Source organism: Zerene cesonia, chromosome 3 (genome assembly GCF_012273895.1).
Source record: "Zerene cesonia ecotype Mississippi chromosome 3, Zerene_cesonia_1.1, whole genome shotgun sequence".
Taxonomy (NCBI): Eukaryota; Metazoa; Arthropoda; class Insecta; order Lepidoptera; family Pieridae; genus Zerene; species Zerene cesonia.
Window position 1 is genome coordinate 1,394,876 of NC_052104.1, and position 12,711 is coordinate 1,407,586.

At 32.0% G+C, this 12,711-nt stretch overlaps 2 protein-coding genes across 2 annotated transcripts in view; both read left to right on the forward strand.

Moving 5' to 3' along the window:
• LOC119839042 overlaps window positions 1–654 on the forward strand; it is a 3,782-nt gene extending 3,128 nt beyond the window's left edge. Inside the window, exon 4 of the mRNA XM_038365219.1 lies at window positions 9–654. Coding sequence (XP_038221147.1) covers window positions 9–305 — 297 coding nt within the window. The 3' untranslated portion in view covers window positions 306–654. The remainder of the gene's footprint in view (window positions 1–8) is intronic.
• A 1,572-nt stretch (window positions 655–2,226) lies between these two features.
• LOC119838732 (RING finger and transmembrane domain-containing protein 2) lies at window positions 2,227–9,244 on the forward strand. The gene is made up of 6 exons (XM_038364824.1): window positions 2,227–2,558; window positions 2,725–3,054; window positions 3,723–3,877; window positions 4,291–4,561; window positions 6,020–6,235; window positions 6,736–9,244. Exons 1-6 carry the CDS (start codon window positions 2,364–2,366, stop codon window positions 6,967–6,969), a joined length of 1,401 nt encoding a protein of 466 aa, XP_038220752.1. The 5' UTR covers window positions 2,227–2,363; the 3' UTR covers window positions 6,970–9,244.
• Window positions 9,245–12,711: the final 3,467 nt, after the last annotated feature.

Consider the following 12,711-nt stretch of genomic DNA (forward strand, 5'->3'; position numbering starts at 1 on the left):
CGCTACTGTTATTATCCTCATTAACCCCAGAACTCAGAAGGGCGGTCGGGGACACATTAATTGAGGACTATGGAGATCGTTTGGAAGCTGAATGTGCAAGATTGGGTGCTGCGCCCGCCGGAGCAGTTGTAAGACGGAGCTTGAAACAAGATTGGCCACGAGCAGCGTTGAGAGCACTTCTCCTGTGCGCGGGGAGTGTTGACGTGGCCCTTGGGGAGCCGCGAGCTGAACAACGTCTGTTAGAAGCTGTTAGAGATCTATACGCACAAGGAGTTCTTGATCTAAAACCAGACTCAGAGTTGTGAGTGTTTAAGTGCCAATAGCGTATTTCGTACCTATTCGACAATCGAGTCGTTTAATGTATATTCAGTCGCATAGTATGTATTTATTTCAATATATTATTACGTATTTATTAAAATGCGAATGTGTTTACATTCGAGAAGGACAACGATAATTTTAATGAATTCTTATTGTCGCGATGGCAATGGTGCGATGCCTAATCAAAGACTGAATTTAACTTATCAAAGACCGTTGTGCGTTTAATTTACTTTAAGTAGATCGACACAGTAATTGCTCATAGAATGAAAAGTTTAATCGAATACAGTCTTTCGATTATAATTTAAATTTAAGTATTAAACTTATTCTTGGTGGAGTATCTATTGTTTTATTTATCTAATACTGAAAAACAATGAAATCAAAATTTGAAGCGGATCATAATATATGTACAAATAATCATTACATTTATGATCTATAATTCTATACGTTATTACTACCACCCCGAGCCTGACTGACCCGGCATGCATATGCACACAAAATTTCATGATAATCGGTTCAGCGATTTCGGAGGAGTTTGGTAACTAATATTGCGATCACGAGAATTATAAACAGTAACTAGACCATTTCTGTAAATTACATATTTTGCAAAGAGTGCTATGCAACATGGATGTTTCATATAATCAAATGAAATGGTTTGTAAAATTTTTACAAAACTTTATATGGTTATGGAATAGATTCAACACAAAGCCTAAATTATATTTGAAAAAAAAGGAATTTCTATCCATACTCATGTAATCGTTGGATAAAATAACTTTATTTGTGAATATTTTATTAAATGAGGTGTTAGTAAAAAGGTCTTTAAAAATTAAATAGAGTTTTCTAAATATGGCATAGCGAGAATAAATATAGATAAGTATCTAATGTCATAAATAAACGTTAAACTGGCTCTTTTCTTGGAAAGTCGAGAAAGCACAAAATTATGTAGTCTAACCGAGCGAAGTCGCGGGCGAAAAGCTACCTCTTACATATATTGTTTTACCCAGAGTTAGTAATATATAGTCTTACCTACTCCCTATTTTTTATCTGTAACATACAAACTTCCATCAGGGGATGGAAATTTTATTCACTTATAGGTAGAATTTATCAAAAACCTTACTTAGCAGATGCCTCATAATGTATGTCTGCATGCCAAATTTCAGCCCGATTCGTCAAGTTCTGTGTGTGGTAGTCGAGCACGCTTCGGCACGAATCGAAAGTACCACACCCCCACAGAAGACCGGCGTGAAATAGCATTCTGCTGTGTTTCATTCAGAGAGTGGGGGAGCCGGAGGCCCATATTCTTTTCCTTCCCCTTCCCAGTACTTTCATTTATTCCTCTCGCCAATCCATTTGTAGAGGCGTAAGGTACTGCAATGGACCTTATGCCTCTCCAAATGTTCATAGGCGATGGTAACACTTACCATTAGGCGTCTCACCAGCTCCATTGCCGACTGTAACATGAAAAAAAAAGTGGGTTGGGCCTTGCGTTGATAGATCACTATGTATATGTAAGTCAGTCAGTCACATACTCGTATATATATATATACATATTCAAGATAAATTAATTTTTTCTAGCACTTGTAACTGTCGCTCTCTGAGTGCGCTGAAAAGTAGTGAAAAATAGTGTTAAAATTTTTCTTTTGGTTTCAAAAACAGAATGTAGGCATTTTTTGGACCTAAACTTACACATAATATTTAATGCCCATTTCACAATTTAACATTTTATAAAAGTTTAACATTGAAGTATTATTTTTCGTATTCATATTACCTCTAAACATTGTAAATATAAATTGTAGTTTTATAGCATTGAAAATATTTATTTGCTGCCATTTATATTTGATTAACAGAAATTACAAAATTTTTAAAAGAGAAGACAGCACTAGAAGACAGTGACAGTATGTCATAATCTAAAGAAAATATGATCTCATGTTTGGCACTTGACAGTTGACCTTCGCGATATAAATTGAGATCAAAATTAATATTATTTATTGTGGTGAAATGATAATCTGGTGGTGTTTATAAGTGATAAGAGTAGAATATAGTCGAAGATGGCCCATCAGAACCAAGTTAATCTAGATATGGGGGAAGAGGACCCAGAGGAAACCCCTCCGAGACCGAATGCACTCACCAGAATGGACTCTGTTACCAGACCCACAATACCGAATAGAAGTAATATCGGTCTTGGTGACAGACTAAATAGCATGTTTAGAGAAATTCGACCTCTAGTGGAACACGCACGAATGGTAAATATTTGTATACAAACGTTAATAATTGTGATGTAATTATAGTTCCAAATTTGCTAGAAACCGAATTTATCTTATTTAATATTATTTATTGATGCCCTGACGAGTTGCTCATTGTACCAAAAATAAGAATATATTGAATATAATCCTGTTCCTATTCTTTCAGGGCAACAATGCAAGACTCTCATTACCAACTTGGCTGCCACGCAATCCGCCGAATACCCATCAACTTGGCGATGGTCCACAGCGGCCACAGAGCTCCATAGCTCATGTGAACCTTGGGCCAGCAGCTCAAACATATATTGTGACAGAACGGGGTACGCCACCAGCATTGCGAGCCCAAACTAGCCATGCCTTGAGTACTAGCATTTCTAATGATTCCAATATGTCTGACCAAGTCCCAGAAGAAATAAATATATCAGTTAATCCAGCCAATAATAACAATATCAATGATAATGCAGAGACAGACAATCAAAGTGATGATGGCACACAGCAGGTAGGATACATTATATATGAAATGGATAAAATTAAATATAAAAATTTTTATATGAATAAATAAACATAATTTCAAAAATTGTTGCAAATAAGTGATTTGCCATTGAATCATATTTATTTCCAAATTAGTCCTTAAACAAAACAGAAGCAATAAAATATTACCATAATGAATTAAAATAACAAAAAGACAAAAAAACATATATATTTTTATTGATGTCATTATAAATTGTAACTTAATATAAATTGTAATTAGTTGTTTACCTGTATTGCAATGCGGAAAATAGTTGTACACATTTTTATTGGATTGGGATATGAATACAAAAATTATGTAATCCCTAATATGGTCAATAAATAAGGTTATGTGTGTTTAATCTATACTAATACTATAATGCTTGCTGCTATTAAATGCACTAATCTCAGGAACTACTCGTCTGATTTGAAAAATTCTTTCAGTGTTTGATAGCCCATTATTGAGGAAGGTGGGGCGGACCGCTAGTTTAAAATAAATAAAGTAATGCATAAAAAACACAATGCTTGTACCATTTACAATTTTTTTTTAACTATTCCTCATTGCTTTTTTAACATTTGATGTTTTGACACTTTGACAACAAACATAACAGTAATATTTAATTTAAATTATTATAATAACACTAATTATTCAAATTTTAGGTTGTGGATGTTCGAGGGACACTAAATTTACTGATACGATATGCGCCATTCTATTTCCTTCTGTTTGTAAAATATTTGTATGACAGCAGGGAGGCCATTTTCACATTTATAATTTTATTCTGCACATTCTCTCATAGTGACAGCCTTGTTAGAAGGTAAGAATAAATATATTAATTTATATTTGAAACATCTATGTTAAATAGTCAGCCAAAATTTATACCCTGCTAGGACACATCTCACAGATTTCCAAACACAGTATTACATATCATAGACCTTTTTGATTCTTGGATATACTGGTTGCCTCACAACTAACCACCTTCACTAAAAATGTGCAGATGAATTCAAAATTGACTTTGTTTTTGAACAATCTTGTCTCAGACAAATCCCAGCCACTGAATTTAGCAAAGGAAAAAAATTATTGAAACATGCAAACCATATGCTAATATGCATAGCCAACTAAAAAAAGAGTTGACCAAATTGGGCTGGTGAAAAAACTGAAAAAAAAAAGACTCGACCAATGCTGTTTCTCCCTTTTTTTCCTATTAAATAATGCAATTTTAAATTTTAGGGAACACGGAAAGCAAATGAATCGCAGTTTCCTTGCCTTGCTAAGCGAATTACTGTTTACAACAAGCTGTATAGCAATTGTACATTTTCTATTCGGCCATGGGCGGTTACTGCCCAATGTTATAATGTTCCCGGGCTACACTGAACCAATAGATGTGTGGGAGCTACTGTGGCTGGTTGTGCTTACAGATCTTATTGTGAAGATAATCACTGTGGATATTAAGATAATTGTTACAATGATGCCTTCTATCGTTTTGCCTTACCAGAAACGGGTGAGTTTTTTGATATGCTGATAAACTACTATAATTATAAGAATTTATAATTAATGAAAAACTTCCACCAGTAGACTCGATAGACAAAGGAAATGCCCATGGAAGCAAGATATAGCAAAGAAACCCTGTACTTCTTTAGATTAGTGCATTCAAACAAATAAACTATTCAGCTTTATATTATCATAGCAAAGAACAGATTTTTTATTACTCTTTTTGAATAAAAATTGGCATTGTTTTTATGTATGTATTGTATTGTAAGACATGATTCATATTTGTGCATGTTTGCTTTTCCAATGGATTAGATCAGTTAAACCTGAGGAATGAGTTTTGTTTCACTCTTTCTATTTCAATGACTCCATCTTATGACTCTCAACTATATATACCATGAGTCATACATTCGATAAAAAAACTCTATATTGTAATAAAACGTTAAAATGATATCGCGATATGAACATACGTACTTTGGGACTATCCACTGTGTATAGTCAAATTTTAAATCCTATCCTACTAATATTATAATGCGATAGTTTGTAGGGATGTGTGTGTGTTTGTTGCTCTTTCACGCAAGAACTACTGAACCGATTGCAATGAAATTTGGTACGTAGACAGCTGAACAACTGGAAAAACATATAGGGAACTTTTATCCCGATATTCCTACAGGATACGGACTTACGCGGGTGAAACCGTGAGGCGCAGCTAGTTATTTAAAAAATTAGTAAACTAATTTTGAAAACGCATTTTTGATAAGTTGTTATTATGTAATATGCAAAAATAAAAACATATGTACTCATGTCATTCAGTCAACTAATGCGAACTTGCGACTGAGCTTTATTTTATACTAGCGGTGTATATTCATATAGGGATAATGTACATACCCAATGGTGAAAAAATTTTGATGTTTGTCCAATAGTTCCTGAGTTTATATTTAATATTTGGCTCTTAAGATACAGAATTTTCTAGTTTAGGAGGCAATGTAGATATGTAATAGATATATATATATATATATGTAAAGTATACATAGATATGTAAAGTATGTTTGGGAAAATAAACAGTTTATTTATTATTTATTTTATTATTAGTTTAGAAGTATATTTAAAAAAATATCTTAAATGATTAACTATAATTTACATACCATCACTTCCCTGCCGTAGCATAGTCGGTGGACGAGTACCGAGGGAATTCTTACCATTAATTATAGTCTCTACTAATATCATAAAGCTGAATAGTTTGTTTGTTTTTTTTTGAATGCGCTAATCTCCGAAACTTCTGGTGCGATATGAAAAACTCTTTCAATGTTAAATAGCCCATTTATTGAGGTAGGCTTTAGGCTATATAACATCGTGGCTAAAACCGCGGTCAATAGCTAGTTTCTAATATTTTATATATTAAAACGTATCTCGAAACGCATTTTCAATATTGTAGTATAAAAAATAAATAAATTTAATTAAATAATTGCAGGGGAAAGTCTACCTATTCACAGAAGCAATATCGCAACTGTATCGGTCCTTAATAACCATTCAGCCGTGGATCTTCTTCCTGATGCAATCATACGAGGGCTCCGAGAAGATGGTGGGCATGTTCCTCACATCTGCGTACGTCATTGCCAAAGTGGTCGAGATACTTGTGAGACTGCGCCTGTTCAAGAACGCCACGTGGACTCTCCTGCAGAGTGTGGTAAGTTTTTTTTTGGGAATACCACTCCTAAATACAATTATTGATATAATTGATAGTGTAAAATGCCAGTCTTGTTTGTGAAATTATAGCTAAAGATATCATGTTTTATTATTTAGAATGATGAATAGTTGTTTTTTAGAAACACGTAATGTAGTACTTTACTAAAAACCTTCTACTTAGGACCGTAAAGGTAAAAGAAATTCAATCGGGTCGCGGGTACCATATCGGTGTATCGCGGTTTAGGGGCGTTCAAATCTCACTTCCAGATGATTTTCAACTGACTTTCAAAAAAAGAAGACGGTGCTCAAATTGACAGTGTTTTTTCTTGGGTTGGTTGGTTACCTTGTAACTTTCGACTGCGTGAACCGATTTTCATGACGTCTTTCATATTTGAAAGCTGACACCTCCACATTAAAATTTGGTCTATTTCTAACAACTTGAAGGCGGTTTAATGCTATATTATCAATTAGTGCCCATCAAATAAATTACATGTGTTCCAGAATTTGGGAACGAAGCCCACAGGGGAGCAGCTGATATCAGCCGGTGATTCCTGCCCCATATGCCATGATGACTACACCACACCGGTCCGGCTGGGGTGCAGCCATATCTTCTGCGAGCTCTGTATAGCCGCATGGCTGGATAGGGAACACACCTGCCCACTGTGCAGGGCCAAGGTCACAGACGAGCCCACCTGGCGAGATGGTTCCACTACATACGAACTGCAATTGTATTAAAAGTATGGGTTTCTAACATAGGAAAAATTCTTAAAAATTTTGAAGGATTATTGCGATATTACCTTTGATTAGATACAACTAGTTACTCAATCAACGTCAAAAAAAGTAATAGTAAGTATACCCAATCTGGAATTGGATAGACTTTACAATGTTTTATTTTATCTTGTGCTTTGTAATTCCGACTTTAATTTAACCAAAAAAGGTTGAATTTTTAAAAAAATATCAATGCTTTTGGTTCGTAGTTTTGAATGAACCTTAAAACATTACAAATAAGGTTAATTTTGCGTAACGTTTGTTTCTTCGACTAGGATTTTGACGATCATATTTCAGGATAGTTCGTCAATTTTTGTATAAAATAGTGTGTCTAGTTGCTATTTGTTATGAAAGGGAATATTGCAAAATTAAATCAGACAATATGGGTTATATGTTACATTTCATAAGAAATAATCTTTAATTGCATCTATGTTAGGGCATAAGGTATGTGTGTAAACATTTTTGTGTTAGTGTGATTGTAAATGATGCAGACTGTATTATGATTAAGTTGAATACATCTCTTCTTCATATTTATACTACCCAGCAATGACCATTCTCTTTATAAATAAATATATAATCATGAAAATAGTAAGAAAAAAATCTTGAAAATTATATATTATCTGTAATTCGATAGCTAGTCTATGGAAGATATTATAAATAAAAACAAAATGAATGTGCACTTTCGAATTGATTTGTTTATATCTTTTTAGATGTTTAATCATATTGAATATATATAAATGTTTTAAGACTAATAAATAACAATATAAAGCTGAAGAGTGTTTGTTCGAATGCGCTAATCACAGGAACTACTGGACCTATATCAAAAATTATTTTACCATTGGATAGATACGTGATCCTTGATTGCTATGGGATATATTATGTACCACGGTCGAAGCTGGGGCGGCCAGCTAGTTGTTAAATATAATAAAAGCGTTGATTATCGCATATAAAGATATTTCGACAATTTTACTTGAGCAAGGTAAGTGAATTTTTCTCGTCGAAGCCATATTAATTGATATATGAATTCAATTGACTGACTAACGGCTCTAAAATTGTATTTTAACTATATAATCCCGGATATTGAAGGTACTTTTATACGAAAGAGAAAATTAATTTAAATTCAATTCTATTCAAAATTAAGGAATGTTATATAAACAAGTTAATTGTGAAAAATAACGGTTAATGAAATAACCTCACGATTAATTGTAACTTACAAAATAATAACTATCTCTTTCTTACCCATGTGCATTGATTAATATGTCCCAGTCTCTATTTAAATATAGCATATATGTTTTAGATATACATTGGTTACAAATGTATCATATGTAGATATTATATTCATATGTAGATAAAATTACTTAAATTCTAATAAAAAATAATTTGTTGAGATATATTGCCTGGTTTTTGATGTTTGTTTCAGAAATTATTTTAAAAATAACTCCATTCATTAGGAAATCTAATCATTTGCATTTATAGGAATATATGAATTATATTTTACATGTGTATTATTCATCACACGTGTTTGTAAATGAACGAAACCTACTATATGTAGGCATAAAATTTATAATAAGTCTTAAGCATTTGATAAGTTAAAAACTTAAATTATTCTAGACCTAACATTATAAGCACCACTTTAAATAATTGTGTATCAAATGATATATAAACATGTTTTCAACTATTTTATGAATTTCTCATGGGCCTCGAGTTTTTTCGTTTAGAAAGAGAAAGTAGATCGTTGTAACCCAACTTACTCGCGCTAAAAAGAAATATAGCATGGTTCGTCCTTAGGTGAGAGTGAGAGGGTATAGTGTTTTTTTACTCTCTCTATCGCATTACAGGTTTCCTTACCAATCCAAACCGGAATGCATTTGTCTCATTCATTATTCATATTATATATATATATACATTAACTACGTATTTATTTTTATTTAATTGCTCCTGGCGATCGCAGTGATTGCATGTATAATATGGACTGATTGGATGTCGATAGTTTAATTTTATTTCTATGTACGTAGAAATCAAGTTTAATCCCGTTTTTTATAATCATTTATAAAGAGCTTTTGTATTATAATTATGTAGGCAATAAATTCAATTAATCATTATATTTAATTTTCGTTTCTTTTCTTGTTGTTATTTTTATCTCGAAATTTACTTATAGTAGAGTATTTTAAGTGAATTTATTTGTAAATCAAAACACTGTATATATGTAAATAAAATTAATGAAAAAATTATGAATTGAAATTATTTTGTTAAAATTTAGTAAGACTTATATTTTGTTATTTAGTAATTTAACGGTAAGTTTATTGTATGTTATAAGACTATTTCGTTGATGTAATAAAAATCATTTGCAAATTCAAACAATGTAATATAATTATTTGAAAAGACAATTTGACGCTTTTAAATATGTATCACAAAATAAATGCATTATATAATTTAGACTCGAAAGTTATTAATTAAAATAAGTCATTAAGGACTGTTAAATTCTTAAATTAGGGTGTTAAATGTTGTTTAAGATAATGAAGACAGTTAGGAGTCTTAGGATATAGTTATTTTTTGAACATAAAATATAATATTGGTGTTCTAGAGATTTATTAGAACCCTTATTAACACAGTCTCTCTTGTAAATAACAGCTCAGCTTATATAGCTCTCGGTAATATGGAATGTAGAAGTTAGAATTTTAAGAATTGTTTTGTGTGTGTAAGAGAATCTTTATCATGTGCAATTATTGAAATAAGTAATTTTACATTTTAATTTGAAGGTAATTAAGCATGTATTTTCTTTGTCACATTAGGTATTAAATATAATTGTTAAATGAAATCCACACCCTTCTCTAATCCTAGCGATCTTGTACTGAGTATAATATTGTGTACAGCCATATAGGTATTTTAACTAATAACACATTACAGATCCTAGTTACTACCCTCCATATTCAGTGTTTTTTTTTTGAAGTGTGCATCTGTTATATGAACTACCAGTATCATACATATTCCATTCCGTCCTAAGTCTTAGATGACATCTGAAATATGATTGATAGTGGATGTATATGTATCTCTGATTTGCTTTCACATTCCATACGTTTTGTATGTGTTTTTTATAATTTGTTTGATTATATGTTGGCATTTCGATATGATTTCATCGAGGCTAGAATATAACGTGGATATAAATAACTGAATATTTAGTGTTTGAAATAAGATGCTTAATAAATTACAACTCATATCTACATATATTAGCTAATATATTGTTTAGTGTGAATGTGACTGAGCTGAACTTACAAAATCCCGGAAAATCACTACAGAAATAGAAATTACCCTCAATCGTACTAACTAAGATGCCAAAAAGTTAACATATATACCTATACAGAATATCATATGTTAGATTGTAATTAATTCCACTAAATGTATGTAAAAGAAATGTTCTATAATATTGTTTAAGCATGATGTGATAAAATTAATAAATGAAACAGGTGATATTTATGTTTTTGTTTTATTGTGTTTCGTGTTTTGAACAGAGAACTTTATGAACATACACTCGGTGAATATTCATTTTAGTAAGATTACTATGGTCCGAAATGAGGAGTCTTTTACATAGGCGTATATAGATAAAATATGGCACATTAAGCGTTTTGATTCACATCGTAAGATATACTAACTTCTTAAAAGATAACGCCCCTTTTTGTGTTTTCGGCCATTTCGAATTTGAATTTTATAATAGTTCAGTGTTTTGCCAGCTTTAACATTTTCATTTGATATTCATATTTCGACAGATTTTCTAATTAACAAGAAAACAGCTGATGATCTTCAAACGACTTTTCATTAAAGATTTACATCAAACATATCTGAAAACAGCACTGAAATTATTGTTGCGATGTAAGCTGGATAGACAGGTCTAAAAAATTGTAGACATCATTTTCGTATTCGAAATTGTGTAATACTATTAAATAAGTTTTTTGTATAACAATGAAAACGTTTCCTTCTAACTTTTAAGACTGGTGAGAATGGGTTAGAAGTTTTATTATAATTCGTTCAGTAATATTGAAAAACGCGAATTGAAAATTTGTATAAAATTCAAAACGCATGCATCTCTTAATACATCAATGACTTCACCCAAGTGAACGTACAGAAGTGATCGATATTTCTCAGAACATGTTATACAAAGTATATTTCATATAAATAATCTGGCCATCTAGATTTCTTTTAGTTCTACTAATCTCGTCTTTAAATATATACTGGTACTTTGTTGCGTCCAGGTAGGGCGCGAACTCTAGAGCGAGTGCACGTATCGAGGGAAATTAAACGCCAAATTGTAACACGGAATTCGCGCGTCGGTCGCACTTTATGGACGTAACGGTCGCGCGTATTACGTGCGAGAGAATCGCGGCGAATTCGTCCTTTCTGGACAAGCTCTAATACTTTGGTCACTTGTAAGAAACTACAAAGCAGAAGTTAGATGGTCCCACATTTCAAAATGTAATATGAACCTGCAAAAGGTTGAGTAATTCAAAACTGTTTTCTATCAAATAAATTTCTCTTTCACTTTAGTTCCTTTGGATCGTGACCAAATAAAACAAATACGTATTTAATTACACTTTAATCATTTACACTTTAAGACATAACATATCGCTTACCATTACTCTTGCCTACAAACGTGAAAAAATTAAATAATTTAGATCATTAATAGTAATTATTATTCAAAGTATCACAAATATCTGATAGAACGTTGCACTGTAAGCGCGAAGCATCTATCGTTGGCCGCCATTTTAGAATGAGAATACACGAAGCTCAAGACAATTAAAACACACAGAGAATTTTGTTGTGAGACATAACTATATATTGATCATAATGAGTTATTTTTACAACTATATTGCAATAAGGGGCGAAATTAAAAGCCAAATCGTATTAACATTATTTTCTTCTTATAGAAATATAAGACTGTCTATAGCAAATAAGTATAACATAAATGTCTTTCTATCTCGACTCTGTAATTCTACTCTTCAAAATTAAAAATTAAGATTAATATCGAATAGTCTACTGGCAGTAAATAGTAGCAGGCTTGAGCTTCGTAGTACCACAAACCTTATTATAAACATTCGTTTGGCGATTCCTAAAATTATCTAATTCGTCATTTGTACCGTATCTGTGAACGAAATTGTTACTAAACTTCCCAGGTTTGGTACATAAAACGTTTTATAGAAGGAAAATGTACAAATTGCATAGTACGTACCAACAATATTGTTTCATAAGGGAGCTTCCATAAATTACGTGAGGTGTTTTTCAAATTTTCTGTTCAATTAGAAAAAAATATTGCCGATTCCCCTCTTTCCAACGAAAGATTAGATGACAATTGAGGCGCCCCCTTCCCCCTTAAACATGTCACGTAATTTATGGACGCCCCCTAATTAATTTCCATCGGTATTTTAAAGTAATTTAGCGTAAGTAGTAAATGTTTGAGCAAAAATAGTCCGTGTTATAATAACGTTAACGTTCGCAGATACGACACCAGTTGTTTTGACATAATGCTACACGAGAGAAATGAATCAGCTACCAATCAGTCCTTAATGCTTTAACATCAAGATAGATTTACAATCACTATGATTTCGTTATTTACACATGTGATATGAAAACGATATTTTGAATTTTCGAATACGTTCGACAATTTCAAATTATATATACACAGAACTGGGTATGCGCTTCAATTACAAAAAAAAAAAA